This window comes from Malurus melanocephalus, unplaced genomic scaffold (genome assembly GCF_030028575.1).
Source record: "Malurus melanocephalus ecotype Western Australia unplaced genomic scaffold, MMel_1.1 scaffold_207, whole genome shotgun sequence".
Lineage (NCBI taxonomy): Eukaryota > Metazoa > Chordata > Aves > Passeriformes > Maluridae > Malurus > Malurus melanocephalus.
This window is the reverse complement of record NW_026623439.1, coordinates 170,772-191,837: the sequence shown is the minus strand read 5'-3', so window position 1 is coordinate 191,837 and position 21,066 is coordinate 170,772. Positions and strand designations below refer to the sequence as shown.

The 21,066-nt window shown below is 55.3% G+C and overlaps 2 protein-coding genes across 2 annotated transcripts; both read right to left on the bottom strand.

Moving 5' to 3' along the window:
• Positions 1-345: 345 nt before the first annotated feature.
• AIFM2 (apoptosis inducing factor mitochondria associated 2) lies at positions 346-4,944 on the bottom strand. Its single transcript, XM_057373755.1, has 8 exons — positions 4,718-4,944; positions 3,780-3,895; positions 3,001-3,120; positions 2,542-2,634; positions 2,163-2,271; positions 1,827-1,979; positions 1,335-1,535; positions 346-798 (listed from the first exon to the last, which is right to left on the bottom strand). The coding sequence occupies exons 1-8, from the start codon at positions 4,890-4,892 to the stop codon at positions 644-646; spliced, it is 1,122 nt and encodes a 373-aa protein (XP_057229738.1). The 5' UTR covers positions 4,893-4,944; the 3' UTR covers positions 346-643.
• A 7,035-nt stretch (positions 4,945-11,979) lies between these two features.
• CHST3 (carbohydrate sulfotransferase 3) lies at positions 11,980-14,058 on the bottom strand. The gene is made up of 2 exons (XM_057373750.1): positions 13,724-14,058; positions 11,980-13,586 (listed from the first exon to the last, which is right to left on the bottom strand). The coding sequence occupies exons 1-2, from the start codon at positions 13,858-13,860 to the stop codon at positions 12,356-12,358; spliced, it is 1,368 nt and encodes a 455-aa protein (XP_057229733.1). The 5' UTR covers positions 13,861-14,058; the 3' UTR covers positions 11,980-12,355.
• Between the last annotated feature and the right edge of the window lie 7,008 nt (positions 14,059-21,066).

The following is a 21,066-nucleotide window of genomic DNA, read 5'->3' as shown; positions in this document are numbered from 1 at the left end:
AAAGAAAAAAAAAAAAAACCAGCAGCATCTGTAATCGAGTGCTTGCTGTATCACAACCAACAGCTTTTCTGGCTGAAATTTAGTGTTGTAAGTGATGTAATTGAAGCTGCTGAGGAGATTTTGACACAAAGCTGCATTATAGTCTCTGAATTCCAGGCTTGCCATATCCCCTTCCAGGTTTTAGACAGGCTTTTCCCTGGCAGCACTGTGAACCGTTCCACCTGCAATGCTGCAGAGCAGATCTGTAAGAAGCAGGTCCTTCTTAGAAGAGCAAGAATAGAGAAAGCCAGGGGAAAAAAAAACATAACAACAACGCATAACAAACAAACCACAGAGATTCTGAAAACCACAGTGTTTATTGTTACAAATCGAGGTAAGCCAAGCTTCTTGCCCAGAGCTCTCTCAGCAGGGGGAGTAAAAGAAACATTTATTCCCTCATTTTTAATCATTGGAACTTCTGTGCAGTTCATTTGGGAAGTGCCTCCTTCCCCTTTACAGCAAGGCAGGCACCCCTTTAATGAGGCACGGTGATGGGTGGCTTGAGGAGGTGCTGCAGGGGACAGTGTCAGTCAGTCCAAGCAATAGAAGTGCACCCTCACCCTCTTGCAGTTGTACTTCTTGCTGGATTGTTACTGGTGCTCTCTTAAGAGGGCATTGTCTGTCCCATCGTCTTCCAGCTCTTGGAGACGAACAGGTCCCGGCTCTTGGCAATGGTCACCAGGAAACGTCCCACATAGTAACCATTCACCTGGCCTACACCATCATTCCTGCCCATGGAGAGCAGGAATGTTAGTGACCCTGCAAAGGAGATGTAGAGGTGTAAGCTAAGCAACGGCTGTCCAGCCCCCCTGCATCCATGTGGAACAGCGTTCAGTATAGTTCTGGTAAGTGTTTACATCAGTGCTTGTGAACAAGACCCATCACCCAGCTAGATTTTTGCGACCAGATTGTTCAGTTTGTGTTTGTTGTAGTTTAAGGGGAGAAAAAAGGAGAGGGGAAGTCATCTTATTCCCAGGATTCAACTGGACAGTGAGCAATTTTAAGAAAATAAAGTAAGTTTGATGAATAGTAGACTCCCACCAGTAGATTTATCCAAGACATTAGTGAAGAAAGAACATGTTGTGTGGTAGACTGACACAGGTAATTAGTATCTACACCGTGTCTTTGGCAAGGACTACGATTAAGCCTGAGCTGTAAACTGACATAATCAACCCCAATTGTGAGCTCCTTCACAGTAAATTCAGTGAGTTCAGAGTCCCATGCAAGTTAAGACAGCTGCTCCTTGCAGAAAAGCAGCCCAACACCCAAAGCCAAGTGCTAGAAGATGGCCTTACCTGGCTCGTAGGTTTTGAGAGGCTTCTGTGTCAGACTGTTGATGATATTTGTCACCACAATGTTGGCATGGAGCCCAGCATGGTAGGCCATCTTGGGCTCTTTGACATCTGCACAGTCCCCAATGGCATAGATGTTCTCATAGCCTTCCAGCTGGAGGTGCTTGTTAACTCTCAAAGCACCATTACTTGCCATCTTGTCACCTGTTTTGCCAAACATCAAGTTTTTAGAAGCAGCTTTGTGTCGCTTGTTGTGGCCTGAGACCCCAAAACGCTGTGATGTTTTTGACACAAAGTAAGGGGTTGTTTTTTCACCCTCTTTTCCACATGTCAGGGAAGAGATGCTTTTTGCCTTGTTGTAGTTAATCACTGCAGTCTTGTGCAGTGCATCATCCTTTGATATTTCAGTAGGATCACTCCTGCAGGTTGTACACGCTTCATCCCTCACCTCGTATCCTTCAAGCACCCACCCAGTGGTTTGGTTTTTTCACTCACCAAATGCAGCAGCATATGCAGAAGAGTTAATCTTTATCCCTGTGCACAGCACCACCATGTCAACAACCAGCTCGGTGCCCTTCTCTGTCCTTACTACCATGTCCTTCTGGAACTGGTTTGGCCTGAGGTTTTCCACGTTGCTGACCTTTTCACCTGTTGCGACAGACAGCTCCAGGTCACAAACCTTTGTTAGGCTGCTGTTTCCAGCTAGCCCAGAGTAAAAGGAATTTGAAGGAGCCATGCATAGTCAAAAAAGTCAGAAAGAGGACATAAGGAGATGCTTTGGCCAAAGGAAGAAAAGCTTATAGATCTTCAGAAGCATTGTTAAGGACGTACCTAGCAGGAGCTGGACTCCTTTCCTGAGGAGAATCTCTTTCACCTCCTGACGGACACTGGCTAACAGCTCCACATCAGCCAGTGCAGTTTTGGAGTGAACGAGGATGACCTGTTGGGGACAAAACAGCAAATGGGGACACAGGAACAGAACAGGATTTGCTGTGTGCAAGGTGGGAGCAGCTACAGCTGGCTTCCCTCCACCCTGATTAATGCCTGCGAGGATGAACCAGGAAGGGGCACCTTGTGCCACAGTCCTTGCTGGTGGCAGGCTACAGGCTCAGAAACTGGATGTGCAGTCATCTTGGGTACCTCCAGCAGCACCACCACACAACAGTCTCAGAAATCAGGATGAAGTTAGCAGTGATGATGGTGCTCCTACCTCTTTGTCCTGGTAATCAGTTTTGATTTCGGCAGCCATCTCCACTCCAGCAGCACCACCTCCCACTATCAGGATGCGCTGAGATTTCTCAATCTTCAAGAGAAAATTTGTGTTACAAGAGAACTGCAAAGCGCAGGAAGCCGGATACCTTCAGTCATGCCATGGACATTCTGAGACATAGCACAAGTCCAACAGCAATAAACCTCTTAGTTCATTAAGAGAAAACAGAAAAGGAGAATCCCATGCATGCTTCCTGCCTATCCTGTCACACTGTTGAGCACTTCAGGTTTCCCCTTGTGCACAATGCTAAACAAGCTCCCTGTCTTGGCTTGGCACTGTGATCTGTCACAGTCCCTTGCTCTGAGACACAGCTGGCTCCAGATGTCCACAGTGGTATCTGGGGCAGGGAGGCTGAGCAAAGGCAGGCAGCGCTTCCTAGGAAGTAAGTTGATTCCTCACCTCTTTAACCATGTCTTCATAGGTCTGGATGGCACTTTCCATGTTAATGACTTGGTTGAACTTCCCAGGGAAGGGTCCATCACTGCCTGTTGCAAGAATGAGATGAGAGTAGTGGAGCTCCTGGGAAAGCAGAAGGTAGAATAGGATATTAGACTTCTTTAAAACGGAGCCTAGAACACAGTGGTTGTCTCTTAGGTATTAGTCACTCATTCCATCTTCTCCATCCCTTGCTGGTAACCAGGAAAGTACTTGTCACTGTCAGCAAGTGACTTTGGGAAGAGATCTGGTCCAGGTGACACCAAGTAACTGTTCCTCAAGGTGTGAGAGAAGCACCATTCAGGTGAGCTGAGAGCTTTAAAGAAATTACCCTAAATTTACAGGGAATAACCTGATATTTATGCTGGACATTTATAGCTGGTTCCAGAGATTAACTTCTTTCCTTCACCCTCTTCTGAACAGAAGTGAGATGCTCTGGATGGAAAGAGTGATGGATGCTGCTGCTCTTGTCTCCTCCTTAGTTAAATAAGGATCTGAGCCCCAGAGTTAATTGTTGAGCTCTAAATCCAGCTCTAAGAATAAAAGCTTAGCTGAGTGGGCGATGGGATTGCTTATTTACTGCACACTCACATTCCAGGACAGCTCTGGGCCAGAAGGGATGGTGCTGTGCAGGGAAGGATGGTCACTGTTGCCAAGTTCTTCAGGAGGATGGAACATGCCCTGCTGAAGGATGACTCCCTTAAGGTGATCCCATGAGGCAGCCAGGTCATTGCAACACCCACCTTGCCATCACTGAGCAAAACTTGTTGCCTCTCTGGGTCTATGCCCACGACTTTGCCTTGTTGGAAGCTGTCCCCAAAGGTGACTGAGTAGGAGATGAAAGTCTTCTTGGCAAATCCTGTGAGAAGAGGAGACAATGGGAGAGCTCTGCCTCAGTGGAGGCTAACAACCCCCTCTCCCCTCATGCTCTCCTTGCTTAGACAAAAGCAAGGCATGCAGCTGCAGCTGTGGGCTGGGACTTTGCTGGGTGTTATCTCTGCCCAGCAAGGAGCTTCAGGAGCTTTGCCTCAGGTTTGGTGATGAGATCAGCTCCCCAGGTGACCCCCTTGGCTAGATGGCTTTGTCTCTGCTCTCCGTATCTTCTGTGTTTGCCAATACAACTTCCATGGTCCTGGCAATTTCAGGTTGGGTGTCAGAGAGTTTTTCATGTTATCTGCCTCTCAGACCAAACTTTTGCCATCCTATCAATGGTTGTTCCTCAGTTTGAACATGAGATTTGCCCCTTAAGCCCCCTGGCCAATTCCAGGCCCAGACAGGCCTCTGCAGCTCTGACAGGCTTTTATCAGCCAGGGCCTCATTGCTGAGCTGCTCCACATTCTGAGATACACAAAGTGATTGACTCATCCCTTCCAGCTGCTGCTGCTTTTAGCTTAGTCACTTTCTAAACCCTTGAAATAAAATTTAAAAAAAAAAAAGGTGTGGGGGAGGAGAGGATAGTCTGAGCAGTTTTTGCTCAGTTTTCCCAGCGGATGTGCAATTAGCCTAACCACAGACTGGCTATGGGTCCTCCCGGAGCCAAGTGCTTGTTTTCCAGATGGAAAACATCGAGCCTTTCACCATCGCAGGGCGGAGGAGGCAGTGCAAGCACCCCGTTCCCTGCCGCTCCCCGAGTCCCTGTCCGCGGCTCCCGGTGGGACGGGGGAGCTGCTCCAGCCCTTACCGCTCTCCACGGCGGCCCGGAGGGCGGCCACGTTGTGATGGAAAGCATCTCTCACGTCCACCAGCACGAAGGGGACGGCCCAGGACTTGAGCAGGCTGGCGGCCGCCGTCCCTCCGAAGCCGCCCCCGACCACCACGACCCGCACGGAGTCGTCCAGGGACAGGCGAGAGCCCATGGCGAGCGGGGCAGCTGCGGGCTCCCGGCGGCGCAGGGGCTGTCCCGGTGCTCGCTCGGCCTTCCCGGGCGGAGCTGCGGGCGGAGCTGGGCTCCTCGGCGCTGAGCCCGGCTCCCGGAGCTCCCGGAGAGCAGCGGGCAGGGAATGCCTCCAGCCGGGCCAGCACCGCGTCCCGAGAGCCCTTCACCTGCCCTAAGCCTCCTCCGCCTACATCCCCCCCGCGACCAAGGGTTTTACAAACCAGCACTCGTGCTTTTAACTTCACCAATCTGCAGCCTGGGTGAATAATGCAGCGGAGAATGGCCCACTCCACCCCGGGAAACAACCCCTTGGAGAGGGAACTGAAGATTGCAGAATCACACAATCAATTAGGAAAAGACCTCTGAGATCATCGAATCCGATCTATGACCAAACAGCACCATGTCAACCAGACCATGGCGCTCAGTCTTTGCAGTCTTTCTTTAAACACCTCCAGGAATGGTGAATCCACGTCCCTGAGCAGTCTGTTCCAATATCTAATCATACTTCCTGTGAGGAAACTTCTCCTGATGTCCAACCTAAACACAGAAAGCAGATGTATTTGCTCYGTTCAGAGCCCAGAGAGACCTTTGCCAGAGGGATGGAGGGACAATCACAGAATCAGAATGATTTGGGTAGGAAGGGACCTTAAAGGCCACATAGTTCCAACCTCCCCACCCTGGGCAGGGATTCGAGCTCAGCATCGCCACGGTGGAGACAGGGGACATAAAGAGGAGCTGAGGAAGGTAGCAAATGTTTTTGGGGAAAGGGAGTGGAGAAGGTTGACAGTGTAAAGGACAATCCAGATCGTGTTTTTCCGCAGMACGGAAGTTGCCCCGAAAACTTTTGGCTCCTGTGGCATTTCGGATAAATATAGCTGCCGGCCCTGTGGATAAAAATAGCTGCTGCRCACACTGTGGTGCTGTGAGCTGGCAGAGCTGCCCCCACTCCCCTGCTCCCCACTGCTCCTCATCCCTCCCTCAGCGAAACGCAGCCCGGTGCCAAAACCCCCTCCCAGCAGAACTCCCCAAACCTGGGGGGTGGGAGACCACGAAGGAATTGKCGTCTTTTCCTGGAAAAGCGGGGGCTGAACTCAGGATTGCCGCCAGAGGGTGCAGCCAGCTCGGCCGTGGGGAGGTGGGACGCCRTGYCCRAGTCCAGCACACCCTCCCCTCGGCYGCAGGAGGGGCTCGGGAACTGGGGAAGGAGAGTGGCAAAAGGGGTGAAAGCAGAGGGGACGTTCCTGCACCCCGCGCTCTTCAACCTGAAAGAGAGCTGGGAAGGGAGGAATGGAACAGCCAGCAATAAAGCCAGAATGGCCAAGGTCCTTGATTGGAAAGACCACGGCTCTACTGAAATACATCTAGGGCAGGTCGGTGCTGTTTGTTACGCAAGACTCAGATGGAAATGCTAGAATTTTCAATAGGAGACAAATAATTTTGATTAATCTGTGCAATATAAACCCTTCAGAGCTGTTAAACAGAGAGGCACATGTCATGGCCCRGAGATCCAGGAGCTATGAATGTCCAGAGGCTGGGAAGTATCCCCAGGGTGCCAGTGCTCCAGGTCTGCTCCCTGTCCCCTCTCCTGGTTCTGGCACAGTCTGTCACTCTGTGAGGAGGCTGCTGGAAGGCCCTGGCATTGGCTGGCTTTGGGAAAGCACAATTCAAAGCAAACATTGAAAAAACCCAAACCCACTTCCATTTCTCTGCAATTTAATTCCAGTTTAAGCTCTTCTCTCAAATTACATGGACAGGCTTGCTTGGCACCCCTTGTGAACCCATCCCAGTCCTGGCAGGTTTGTCTTTACCTGTATAACTTCCTTGGCATTTCATCCTGCTGGAGCAAAGCTGGATCAAAGGCCCATTCCTAGCAGATAAGGATGTYGAGGGTGAGTTGCCACTTCCCACATGCTGCTGCCCTCTCCCCCTTCCTCTGCACCTTTGTGCCCAGCTCTGTCTTTTCCAGAGGCAGTTTTGAGCTTTCCATGCCAGGCATTTGCCTGTATTTCACAGCACATACCCACTGCTGGCAGCAATCCATTGCTCCAGGCATACTCTGCTAATTTCTCTTGTCACCTGCTGTTTTCCCCCTCCAGGTATATATGAGGGCTACCATCAGCCATGTCTGCAAACCCCCTGGATCAGCACCACATTCTCTCTGCCTACAGACACGTCCTGCACATCATCCTGTGACAGCCACAATGACACCAGCATGGCTGCAGCTCTCTGGCTGTGCCCCTGGRGGCTTTGCTTCAGGGAAAGGAGAATTCTGAGTCTCTGTTTGGACCATTCTTGCCCCACAGCTCCCCATTTTGCCTGGGTGAGCTGGTCACCCTCACATGCCTGGAGATCTGCTGCAGCCAAGGTGGAATGGAGTCAGTTCTGGGCAAGGAATCACCTGGAAAAACCAATTCAAACAGTTCCTGACTGCTTTTAAATATGAACACTGGCTATTTCATACTTTATACATAAAAATCTACTTTTAGCAGAAATCAACAAGGTCTTGTTTATATTTATTCTCTCCCTAACAAACCTCATTTTTTATTTTCAGTTTTTCAGTGTCTTGAGAAGACAAGCTGCTTCCCATGGGCAACAGCACCAAAATCACCCTATTTTGGTTAGGCTGGACCAGTCACATGTATTTATAGGCAGTGCCTCTCTATATGCCAGCTCATAAAATGGTCACAGATCTCACCAGAAAAGAAATTCAGGAAAACCCCAAAGATGAAATGCAATGGTGTCTGTGATTCAGGTGATCTTTGTGTCCATGAGAAGAGCCTTGGGGAGCGGGTATCTTCCTCTACTTCATCCCAGGGCTGTGCTGGGGATGCTTTTCTTGTTTTGCTGTTGTTTTTCCCGAGGTCACAGTGGACTCTGTGCCAAGGTGCTCCCCAGCTCTTCTTTCCCTGCACATCACAGCAGGATGAGTGTGGCAGCCTCAGCGTGCTGGGGTGACAGCTTCACCTCACCTGCCATGGCCACCTCCAAATTTGGGCTCATCCTAAGGCAGGTTTTGGAGAACCAGGGGTGGCCAGGCTCATGTCAGGTATGGGGTGAACAGGGACCAAGCAAGGGTTGTCCTTCCTCTTGGAGGAAACCCCAGCTCAAACAGTTTCTGCAACTGCCTTTGGGCTTTTGTGCTGTGCAGATCTTCCTTACCCCTCCAGAGCCAAGCAAGTAGCAGACATTAGGAATTTTACAGAAATGCCATTTTGTGGGAATTCATTCCTTACTGTGTTGCGATCCAGGCAAGTGCAACAAGAAGTTTTATCAGCTTTATTCATATCACCTGCCTGGCTGTAAGGATTGCAGGGATCCCTCTGGGAAATCTCTGGCTCTTGCAGCAGTGGAGCCCACAGACTGACAGTGCAGTGGCACCTTTCTTTWATGGGACAGCATGGTTTGTGGAATTAATCCTTGTGGTGTGGTAGAGGTGCATAAAGGATGTGCAATGTAAAACCCACACAGTGGCTGGGTTTAATTTGGGAAAAGGGAAAGGGCTTGAGCAAGTTCCTTTCCTCTTGGGGCAGGTTTTGAAAAAGAACAGCTTTCACTCCCGAYGTGGGGAGTTTTCTTCCCCTTGCCCCCCAGGTTTTATTACAGAGAAAGCACAGCGTAGAATAAAACTGTGTCCTTAAAAAAATGGGCCTCACAGACAGGCAGCCTTTGTCCGAAGGTGTAATTACAGGATAAATATGGGATGCAGACCAAGAAATGCAGTCTGGTCAGGCATGCAGTCTCTTAGAAAAACACAACAGAAAACAAGGCTGTCATTTAATGCTGAGATGTCCACGTGTGCTGCAGCCCTCGCAGGTCCCTCGTTGGCTCACGGGTCTCCCCACTGACCCAGCGTTTGGATGCTTGGATGTGCAGCCACAGCCATGGACCAGCTCCCTGCAGGAACCACACGGAGCCCTGCAATGGAGCCTCCAGAAAAAAACAGTGGGGCTGAGTGAGGGCATGTGATTGCTGGGATGATGGGTKTCCTTTCCTTCAGCCCCTGCTCAGAAATCCCATCTGATAGTGCTGTGAGGAGACGTGGGGGATTAGCTTATCCGATCCCATTAAATGGAGCTGGAGCAAGCGAGGAGAAGGGGATGGGGGTCAGGACAGCTGGCAGAGCAGCCACAACTTCTGCTGCTTGGGACAAACCTCCTGCCAGGCTGGAAAAAGGCCTTTTTATGGATTCCTATGGACCAGCCTGGTGGCTTTGCTTGGTGTTAAACTACAGGGCATCTAAGGTGGCATTTCAGAGACTTGCCTGCCTTGACCGCTCTCTTACTTGGCACCAGCAGCTCCTGCCTCAAGCAAGAGCTGCCTCTCCACAGCAAGCCCAGTCCATGGCCCCAGCCAGCCCCCAGTGCTCTGAGACGGAGGTAGAGAAACAGCAGGATGTACCCGCCGTCCAAAGTCAACTCTGGATTAGACAGGTGGGAAGGGATAATTTCCCAGAAATATCCCATTTAGAGGGGAACAGCCCATCCATCATTTATTAAAGCCCTCACTGGTGCTTCGTCATCTTGTGTCACCTGCAATGACCCCAAGGAGAAGCAGTTTTGGCTGGTAGCCCTGTCCCATGGGACACGTGCCCCCTCACTGCTCTGGACTACTTGTAGAAAAGGTCTCTTGGTGACAATTAGCATCACCACAATGTATCCAAATTGCCCCCAAAGCATAGCTGGGAGGTGAGCCTGAAGGCAGTACAGCCTCACTTTATTGAACAGAGTTGGAGTGGGGTGGGGGTTCTTTTGTTTGCTTATTTTAAACCAAGGTGGAGCCTTTGAGGTACTGTTTTATTTCTGGAAGCTAAAATCTTTTGAAAAGAGGATTTTTTTTTTTTTTCCATTGGTGTTGTCTATGAGAAGGGTGAGGCTGCATCCATTGCAGCTCCTGTTGTGGGCTTCCTGTGTGGTCCATCTGCATGCAGGGATGTCCTCACTCTAAGGCATTTTCTTTTGCTATGGCTTTCCTAGCSTGTGCTTTTCCTCCCAAATCCATGCCTTCCCTCCTCCAGGGAAAGAGCCGGGCACGGCCTGGCAGCAGCCAGAGCAGGCTGAGCAGGAGGCCCGTCTTGTGGGGGCACAAATGTCCCCACAGCCAGCTCAGGGGGAATTCAGCTGCTCCCATCTCGAAAGGAGCCGTGTCCCCCGCAGCTTCCCGATGCTCCTGGCACCGCGGGTTTAATGGGAGCAATTAGCCCCGCGGCAATCTGCATRGGTCGGGGGCATGTTTTCTCTCTGTCCTGTGACAGTTTTGACGGGAAGCTGGAGGCTGTCCAGGAACAAATGCTTGTGCTTGGCTGGCAGTGGCAGGCTGCAGCCAGCCGGGGCTGAGGCAGTGCAGGTGACAAAGGGCGGCTGTCACTGCCGGCTCTGGCCTGGGCTCTGCCCAGCTCCCGAGTCTCTCACCGCTTGATTTCTCTTTTCCTGCGTTTTCCTGTCTTTGCTCCCTGGACTCGGCTTTGCAAGCCCCAAAGTGCCACCGAATGCCCACGGTGGGATGGGAGTGGGATGCTGGGCGCTCCCCCATGTCCCCTCTTCGGCTGTGGCAACTCGGTAGCTACTCACCCCTCACAAACAATTACTCCATAATTTATTTTCTCATCAAAAGCTGACCTGATAGTGCTTTTCCAGAAGCATTTGCCTGTAACCTGCCTCCGGCTGTGTCCCCCCTCATGCTGGCTGAGCTCTGTGGGCTTTTCCCAGCGCGCAGCTGCGGAATATCCATCTGACCTCAGTGACCCCGCTCTTTCCCAGCAGGAAGCCTCCAAACAAAACCCGATTCACTCAGCAGCCCCGGGGCTGCTTGTGATGCCGAGAGCTGCGTGTGAGGYGGGAAGGAGGCTGGCACTGCCCATTGCCTGTAAGCCATTCGGGCGTGCCAAAAAATCCCCACTTTTGTGCCCTCTCCCCATCCAGCTGGCACCGAACACCCTGAATTCACACCTTGAAGGCAGATGCAGCCCGGCCCTGCTCGGAAAACCTTCGCAGCGGGGCGGGYGGGTGGGAGGCTGCCCGGGGCTCCGGCGTGGCTGCTCCCCGCCGGCCGGCCCCGCGCTCTCAATGCCGCCTCTGTTCTGCCTCTTGGGTCGAAAACGCAGCTTTTGTGAGCTCAGCCCAGCCCCAGCCCGTCGCCGGAGCCCCAGCGCGTTCCTCCCGGCCGGCAAAGCACAGCCCAGCTGTGGTCAGCCGCCACCTCTTTTCATTTATTTATCTTTGCTTTTGGCCAACAGCTCTAGTTGGGGAGAGAACATGAGGCTGCTGGGATCCTCAGCAAGCCTTAAGTGGAGATGACCCCTCTCCACCAAAATGCTTGGCTTCTGTCTCAGGTGGCTGCCATTACCCAAAAATATGTGGGGGAGAAAAAGAATGAGCTACAAAGAGGGCTAAAAATAGGCATTTTAATTAATGAAATGTGAATTGGAGGAGGCAGCTTGGCACTGGATGAATGTCTGCCCATGGCAAACACCCTGAAACTCCCTGGCCCCTAGCAGGTTTGGTCACCCACCAGTGCTGTTKGCAAGTATTTCTGGGGCTCTCCCCAGGCAGAGGACACCACTAATAMTAAGGAGACAGGAGATGCTTTGGACACTGTGCTGGTGTTTTTGTTTTCAATCARATAAGTCCAAACACCTTTCAGCACCGCTGAAGTTTGCAGTGGCTCCTGCATGGGGCTGGGTGGGGGTCACAGCATGTTGGTCCCTGGGGGCTCTCCCAGGATCATGGAAAGGCTTATGGTGGCCCCCAGCCAAAATGTGACCTCTGTTCTGGGTATCTCCCTTTGTGGTGGGTTGTGCTGCTCTGATTTTTGGGCTTAGCTCCTTGACCAGCCTCCCCCTCCTTTCCACATAATAAATAAATAAATTCAYCTGGTATGCAAATACACAGGAAAAAAGGGAAAAAAMCCAAACCTCCAAAACCAAGTTTGAAGAGCACCAAACCAGAAAGTCWCTTCATTTTGTTGCAGCCCAAGTGCCATCCAGGGCTCTTTGGGCAGTTTCCAGTCTCTGCTGGTGTACGAAGGCACTAAACCAGTAAGGCCTCTGGGGTCTTGGTGCTTGTGGCACCACAGGGATCTTGTCCTTGCCCCATCCCAGCTGGCTCAGGGGGTGGCAATCCAGAGGTGCTTGGTGCTGTCCCCCTCTGCTTGCCCTCACCCTCCTCTTCCTCAGTGCAGCCCCCAAGCTGAGGAGGTGGCCCTGGTGCTGATCCCACTGCCCCTCACCCTTGCCATTCCTCCATTCCTGGAGAAATGGTGTAATTTGGGCTCTGCAGGACCCTTGGGCCAGCTCTGCCAGGAGCTCCCAGTGCTCCAGCTCCTGGGGCTGCCAGCTGGCAGCAGCGAGGAGCATTTTCGGGAGCAGGGACCCTCAGGTCATCTCCGGGCCGGCCGGGAGCGTGGCCGCAGCCCCTCATTCTGCCCCGCCGCCGTCCCCCCACGCCGTTACGTGACCCAGGCGGGCTGTGCCTCCTCCAGCAGGCTGAAGGAGCGGTTGGCCAGTGCCGCGGGGCTGCCGGCCAGYTTGTAGCCGAAGAGCCGCATGGCCGGGGCGCAGGCGTCCTGCACCACCTGCGCCAGCTTGAAGGGCATGCTGAACCGCCACTTGTCGAACTGCTCCGAGGAGTTCTTGCAGGTGGAGTAGACACCGTTGCCGTCGTGGGGCGCCTGTGTGTTTTTGCCGATCCACTCCTCCACCTGCGGGGTGAGGGGCAGCCCGGCGAAGCGGTACATCTCCCGCGCCTTCTGCAGCGGCGCCCGCGCCACGTCCTCGTAGCGCACCAGCATGTAGCGGCCCCGCAGCCAGCCCGGCCGCCGCAGCCCCAGCTCCGCCGACACACGGATGCTCTCGCAGTTSCCCCGCAGCCGCTGCACCTCCTCCTCGCGCAGGGGAGCTTCCCCTTCGGACGCCCACTTCTTCCAGGTCTCGTACTTGCCCGAGAAGGCCACCATGCGCGAGGCCAGGACCGCCCGGGGGTCCCGCACCAGCTGGATGATGCGCAGGTCCAGCCGGGGATCCTCCACCAGCGGCTGCAGGAACTCCAGCTGCCGGATGCGCACCGTCTTCAGGGCYACGTGCTGCTTGCGCCTGCAGGCCTCGGCCGCCAGCGTGATGTTGAGGGGGCCGCAGCGGCGGGTCTTGCAGTAGTACTTCTCAAAGACCTTCTTGGCGCTGGGCGTGCAGACGGGCTCCTCACAGAGCGAGCGGCTGGAGCCCCGGCGAAACAAGAAGGGCGTCAGGTGGCCCTCGGGYGCCGGCGAGATGAAGTTCTCCAAGATGTAGAGGTCGCAGAGGAGGAGCTGCTTGAGGACATCCCGGTAAACCAGGGCCGAGCCCACAGCGCTGGCTCCCCCCGGCAGGAAGGTCACAGTCTTCTCGACGTGCCAGAGGGGYTCGAAGAGGTAGAAGATGCTGCCTTGCTGGTTGAAGAACTCTCCGACGAAGGAGGAGCCAGTGCGGGTGGTGGCCATCAGCAGGACGTGCCGCCGCGGCCCGGGGTCCCCATCCCCTGCCAGCTGCAGGGTGATGTTGTACAGGTGGGATCTCAGCTGGGAGAAGGCAGCATCCAGCTCCTGCAGCGAGGCCAGTGAGCCGTTCTCGGCCGGTGCTGGGCTCCCCTCCGTGCCGTTGGCCTCTGCCAGCGCCTGCGGGGACTGCTTCAGCTTGTCCGACACCCTGCGGGGAGACCCAGCCCAGCCTGGAGGAGAGCGGGACCACCCTGCATCCCAGTGGGGAATTTGGGTGTCTCCCATTGCACGGGAGCTCAGGATGTGGGGGAAAAGCACGGGGTGACTCAGGTGCCTGCTCCCTACCTGGAGATGAAGTTGTTCTCCTTCTCGATGATGACAAGGCTTATGACGAAGACCAGCAGGATGGCATACTTGCTYCTCATCTTCAAGCAGTGCAGCAGCTCCCAGATATCCTGCGGCAGAGAGCGTCGAATCTCCATGGGGAATACACACAGGTCCCTCCTGMTCTCTTGGGCTAGAGCCTTGCCTGACTGTGGAGAGAGGAAGGGTCAGCATGGCCGTGGTTCCCTGCTGGCAGGGTCAGGGGCTGACAAAGGCTTGACGAGAGCRGCAAAAAAGGGGGAGCTCCTCCCTACTGCTCCATCCCACCCCTGAGGAGCAGCTGYCTGAAGGCCCCATCGGCTGTTTCCCCTCCTTCCCAAAATACATCTGCCCAACAGGACCCCTTCCCACGCCTCCTCCAGTCACCCCTGCCCACCCTGAAACACAATCCCTGCCACCTGGCAGCTGCCTGCTCCCCGCTGGCAAAACCTTGCTGCTGGCAGCGAGGGACCCCTGGATGATCCTGATCTTTGGCACATTGTGGCTGCCAGCCTCTGGAAAGGGGAGGGTTGGAGGCTCYGCTGCGGGGCTGAGCAGCTTCCCCCAGCATGGCAGCAGCAGCAGCTGCTGAGCCTCGAAAATGAAACCCAGAGAGTTTCAGGAACTACAGTGGGACCGGAAAACGCTGCTGTTGCCAGTCCCCCTCGGGGAGTTGAATGCTCCGGGGGAGGTTTTAGCCAAAAGAAAAAAAGCCTTAAATGATGGTTTAGCTGCTTGATGGGTGATTCAAAACCAAGGAGACTCGGCATTCCCAGCCCCCCAGTCTTTCCTTCCACGCTGGAATCAGGGTGTTGGTGGAAACTGCTCTGAGTTGCACCAAACCGACGTCCCAGATGGAGATTTCGAGGGCCAAAACTGCTATTTCAGACTCTGGGGCTGGTCTCCAGCATGCAAATTTAYACCCCTAGGCCTTGCTGGCACCTGCTACCTGCCCGCTGGTCCGTGYGCCTGGTGCCTGGCTGGCCACGTGGGTGATGCCGTTTGCTCGTCCTGCTTTCTTGGCCAGACTTTCGGTGACTCAGGGAAAATCTATTCYGCTTTGGCTTGGCTCCGCCAGCGCTAGCCCAGCAGCCTGTCCCACTCCTGCTTTGGGGTGAAGGAGGGGAGCCAGGCAGAGCCTCGTCTTTTGGGGGGCCCTGGGGTTTGCTGGAGGGGAGATGCCCTGGCCAAGACTCAGTATCTGCAGCCGTTGGCAGAGCRTGGAGAACTTTGCCAGGAATTGCGTCACGTCCCAACCTCTTCCACGTCGYGCTCGGCCAAAATGTGCATTTTTTAGCGTTGCTCATTGTATGCCCCTCCCGCTGGGAAGGAGGGAACATGGGCAGGAGGGGTGGGATGTGTCCTGTGGCCAGGACAGCACCCCAGCCTGTCAGGTTCTCAGTCCTCTCTGTGTGAGGACCAGGAATTTCCCAGCTTGAGCAAATCGCTCATCTCCCAAGGCTTGGCTTCCAGCCACCCCTTCCCAGCAAAACCTTCTAAAAAGAGACATTCACACCCACGCACCCAGGAAACTCAGGATTCAGTAGGATGCAGGGACTCTGGAGAGCCCTGGCAGCCCCAGAGCTCTCCCACAGTGGTCCCCCAGCTCTCCTCTTCAGCAAGCGGCACCGATATCCCCGGCACACACGTGTGTGTGTGTGCGTGTTGTGTGTGTTTAACAGCCCTGTTAATTCAGTTTGTCATCTCGCCGCTCCTCGGGGACAGCCRGACAGGTGCCTTTCGCCAGCCACCCCCCAGATTCCCCCTCCTCGGTCGTGCCCCCTCGATGATAGGACTTGTCGGAGTGTTTGAGCAACCGAAGGAAATCAAATCCACAAAGCCCTCGGTGCGCGGCCGCGTCTCGGCGCTCGGCGGAGTCGCGGCAGCCCAAGGCGGGGTGATCCGCGTCCCTGCCCTCGCCTGGGGCKGGGGACAGTCCCCTTGCTGCCCGCACGAACAGGGAACGGCATCAACCGCTTCCTCGGACAAATCCCTRGGTAAAGCCAGCCCGGGGTTTTCCTCCTCTAATGCCCCCAGCCGACCACAAATGAGCCACAGACCGGGAATTATTCACAGGGATGACACAGAGAAACACGTCCAGCAGCGCTGGCAAAACCCTCGTTCACAGGCCGGGGRCAGGCATAATTCATTAAATAAACAGCCGGCTGCAATCGTCCCTCCTGGGACCCGCGGGGCGGCGGTGACAGGAGCGGGGGCCCCGCCAGGGCTGATCCGTGGGGCTGGGGACACGCGGGTGACCCGGCGAGGCTGCCTGGGACCGCTTGGCATCCTACAGCTCTTCCTCCTAAAGCTGGGGCTCACGAAGAGCAGCCCGGCCAGGGCAGCACACAAGCCACAAGCTCCCCTTTGTTAGTGGGAACAGAGGGGCTCTGTGCCCCCGCACGTTCCCCTCCGGGGCTCTGCTGGGATGGGAGGGATGGGGAGAGAATCTTCGGGATGCTGCTGCCGCCCCAGGGTGCCTCACCAGCGTGTGCTCCTGGGGAATGCACCTGTGTGGGCAGAGAGGTGGACRAGAGTCATCCCTGGGGACCGGCCAGCGCTCTCCTCTTGCTCTCCCGTCCCAAAGCAAAGCGGAATCATTTCCAGGAATGCTAAACTAAGATGSCCCGGATGGCAGCACCCACAGCTCAGATGCTGCTCCCTGCCTTTTCCTATTCCTCAGACTGGAAGTGCTTTTCARTTCAGAGCGGATGGCTACAATTCTCACTGTGGGGATGATAACAGCATTTGTGGATTTCCCAGATGACTCAAAGCCAGAAAAGGAACCTTTTTGGGTGTGGGGATTTTCTTTTCCATGCAGAGCTGCCCAGGCAGGATCTGTCTCTACCAGCAGGTTAACTTAACCTGCCACAGCAAGCAGGAAGGACTTGGACAGTAAAAGAGACTCCAAATCATTGCAGTCTGCTGGAGCAAGTCCGTTCATGGGATGGATATCCCACTGGTGGTGCAGGTGGGGTGAGAAGAGCAGAGGCCCCGTGAGGGGAAGGAGGGAAGGGATGCTCTTGTTATCCTTCTGCAGAGCATTCCACAGGACTGCCTGACTGGAAGAGCAGCGCAGGGGTTTTCAGTTCAGTTTTGAGAAAGTGCCAGATTTACACGAAGCCTTGGGGCTCTCATTCCCCAATTTTGGCTGCCCTGAACCCCTGCCAGGTGGGATCCAGGAAAGAAAGATGCCTGGGGTTGCCAGGGGCAGCCAGCTGGAGGTGAGACTGGATGAAGTCACATTTTCCTCTGGTGACTCAACAGAGCTCTGGACACAGACAGGCAAAGAATCACCTACATGCTAGCGTTCCCTCCCTGCCTGAGATCCTCCAGTCCATTGAGCTCCCACCCACTCCCGTGCAGTGTGAGCCCACAGTGACCTGCAGCTGAGCTTGATACCCCTGGTGCTGCTGCTCTGAGCAATTCCCTCCACCATCCTTTGCTTCATCAGATTTCCAGCAGACACYCCTAGCAGCAAAACACAGGGGCAGAGCAACAAAGAGATAAGGAGCACGGGCTTATCTTCTCTCCATGCTGCTCTTTGTCTGCAACCTGGGGGAAAAAAAAACCCCTCTGTATTTACTCTTTCAACTATTTCCGCTCCCAACTTCCTCCTTGGCTGGCCTTGGGAAATGTGCCACCAGAGCTTCCCACTTYGCTTTCATCTCCCAGCAATTTTTATCCTGGCCCTGGCTCTCCTCCAAGGCATGGCACGAGCACAGCACTGCTTTGGTTTGCCCTGCAGCACAGCTAAGGAGCCTGTCCAGGCAGGTATTTTATGGTTAAAAACATGTCTAGTTAAGCTAAAAAAAAAGAGGGGAAAAAGAAGTCACCTCCTATGATGTTTATAAAGTTGCCAAGAATAGTCACAAGCCTCACCAAATTGAAGCCTGGAAACTGCCCATTGGAGGAGAAAGTTGGGAATGGAAAGTCAGGAGCACTCAGGAGCAGCAGCAGGAGTGAGTGTTGGTACAAACAGGCACCACTGAAACAACTTTGTTTTCATGGCACGAGCTCTCAAACTCCAGGTGCACAAGGTTTTCTCCTGTCCACTCTTCACTGTCCCACCTTGAGCTCTGTGATGACCCAGATCAGCTGTCCTTGTTCCTCRTGTCCCAAAAAACACTGCCCAGAAGGGGTGTAGAGGATGGTGAGGGCCCAATAATGCTGGCGACAGGACCAGTACAGGCTTTGTGGCCAGGACAGACCAGTCTTTTCTCTCCCTCCCCTCGGTGGTGTTCTAAGAGAAGTGTTTGCTCCTGATGCAGCAGAGAGGAGAGCTGCTGCTCCCACCCCTGGCGAAGGTGATGGGATTTAGAGACACTGGTGCTGGGCACGGGGGTAAAACTCGTGCATCTGCCAGGCAGGGACCAGCCTCCGGAGCTGGATCTGGACCATGAGCCCGCTAAAACACCTCCAACCTTGAAACCACTTGCTGGAAACTGCAGACACGGCTGGGGTGGGGTTTGCAGCACCACCTGCTGCAAAGGTGAACGATTGAACGCTGGGCACAGAGAGGGGCTGTGAACAGACCACCAAGACGGGTGRGAGGACGGGCCGGCCCCGTTCGCTCGGCGCCGGCGGCACAATGCCGGCTGCTGTGCGTGCCGGCGGCCCCCGGCCACACTGGGAACCGCAAATGTCGGTCCCTGCTTCAATGAGCCCTTTCTTTGGGGCGCAGAGYCCGCGGTCCCTCCCACCGCCCCGCACTCCTCCTCACTGCTCCACGCTCGCCCGGAAGCTCCTCCGCCAAACCCAGCCCAAAAGCAGGGATACCGCTCTCTCTGTGCCCGGCTCGTCTCCCCTTTGAGCCCGAGACAGGCGTCTGTAGGACTCCAGAGATCYAGGAGGGACTGGTGGCAAGAGATGTTCGCCCTGGGGAGCAGTGACCTGTGCTCGGGTCAGCACAGGGGAGACCAAGGGTATGAAAAGAGTCGTGTGTTGAAGCAACATGGCAGATGTTGGAAAATTTCAGAGTTCAGTGCCTGTCATGGTGTGGTGCTGTAAATCGTTGACTGCAGAAAAAGAGACACTTCCCTCCGGGCGCCAAAGCCAGGCTCAGTGCAAAGGCAGTGGGGCGTGGGCAGCTCTCCCCAGTGTGGCCGGGAGCAGCTGCTGAAACAGGCACTGATGGGGGGACTCTGCTGGCCTGGCCTTTTCTCCCCAATGTCCCCCCGTGCCGGCCAGGCCCCCATGTCTGGGGCCATGAGGGTGTCGGAGTCCCAGCTCCGGCAGAAATGCCGCTGGCTCCCGGGTGCCTGGAGCCGGCCGAGGGCCAGCGTGCCCCGGCGGCCCCGGGACAGGAGGGGAAAGGGTGCGAACAACTTTCCAGTGCTCCCTGGTAGGGGCTGACAGGCCGGATGATGCAACTCCGGGATGGTTGTGAGAAACTCTCATTTTCCAAAGTCTCCTTCTGTCGCCCAAGCCGCGCTTCGCTCCGGACGGAGGCTCGTTGCTGCCGCCGCAGAGCTCGATCCCGTTCCATTGATTTTTTTTTACCCGTTTTTTCCCCCGAAAGAAAGGCACTGGGACAGCTGCTGAGCAGTCATGTGCAGGGAGGACTTTCGGCGGCAGGGTGCTGGGATCCGGCTGTCCGCCGAGGGGAGGGAAGCAGGGGAGGAAGGGAGGCACCGCTGGCGCTGCCCCGCTGCGGGAGCGGGCGGCGGGGAGCCCCGCACCGAGACAAAGGAGTGGCCGAGTCCGGAGGGCGCACAAAGGAGCCGCCGGAACCCGGGGCCGCCCCGCGGGGGGATGCGACCACCGAGCCCCCCGGCTCCCCGCCGGCCCCGCTCCCCAWACCCGGGGGGGAGCTCGGGGCCGCGGCCCCTCTCCGCACGCCCAACTTCCCGCAACTCCCCGCCGCGCCGGGAAAGGCCCGACCCCCGCCGCCATCCTCCCCCTCGCCCCGGGGCTCCCGCTACCCATCGCGCCGGTCCCGGCCACCGGCTGAGCTCCGGCYGCGGCCCCGTTAGTCCCGGCCCCCGCTGCACCTACCCGGCGGCGGGACGAGCTCACCCGGTCCTGCCGTGCGGGAGGAGAGAGAGCAGCGGGTCCCCTGCTTTTCTTCACGGTGCTGTCATCCTCCCTCCCTCCTTCCCTGATTCCCTCCCTCCCCTCTTCCCTCCCTCCCTCCTTCCTTCCTTCCTTCCTCCCTCCCGGGGCAGCGGCGGGGGGAGCGGTCCCGGGGCGGGGCTGGGCAGGGTCCCGGGCCAGCCCCCGCTGCCCCCACCCGACACGCCACGCCGGGAACCCGGGAGCTGCCCGCCCCAGCCCCGGCATCGCTGGAAGGGCAACCTGGGCGCTGGGGTGAGGAAAAGGGGGAAATGCGGGCCTGGGAGCACTCAGACACCTCGCAAAAATGGGTGAATCCACTCTGGGGGCTGGATTTGGGCTGTAGGTTTCCTCCCCAAGCAGGGTCACACTGGGGTGCTCAGGGCTTTATCCAGTAAACCTCCAAGAATGGAGATAGTAAAACCTCTCTTTGCTCACTGTTGTACTGGAGAAAATGCTTTTCCGTATATCCACTCCAAACCTCTCTTGTGCCAGCTCTCACCATCCCATCAGGTGAGGCACCTGGCTTCATCTCTGTGACCACCTTGTGGGAAGGTTCCTCTTTGTTATCCTCAGCTWAAACTGGCTCCAGGGTCAGCACCATTCTCCCCAAACTCCACTTTGTCCCCATACAGGACCTGTGAGGGGATTGATCCCACTGTGGTGTGTTGTGCTGCTGAGTTCACATCTATGTGCYCCAAGAGGGCATGGAGTGAGAGCATCCCACTGGGAGCACTCCCACTGGGGAACACCGGCTGTCACTGTCCCTGCAGGACAGGCTTAGGGTCTGCAGCACTAAATCCTACAGAAATGGCTATTTTGGCTGAAGTGCAGAAATTAATCCAGCTTCCTCAGGGTTCTGTAATGTTAGACACCAAGGAGCTGAAAGACATCTGGCTCTGCAAGCAGAGAGAGATCCAAAAAWCTAGTCCCCATAAAAACTTTTAGCTTTCTTTCACATTCCTGGCATAGCTTTTCTGCTACGCATGTGTCATAGGCAGCGAAATGCAGGTTTTCTTGGCATTTGAGTGCAATGACCAGCATTGTTCCTCAGTGGCTTCCTGTGAGCCAAAGTGATGGGGATGAGTTTGCATGGAGAGTGCCAGTGGCTGGTGGCACAGTTGGCACGAAAACAGCAAGGCAGGACAGCCTGGGTGTGATGTTCTTGGTGTAGCCTCCTTCCTTCCTTCCTTCCTTCCTTCCTTCCTTCCTTCCTTCCTTCCTTCCTTCCTTCCTTCCTTCCTTCCTTCCTTCCTTCCTTCCTTCCTTCC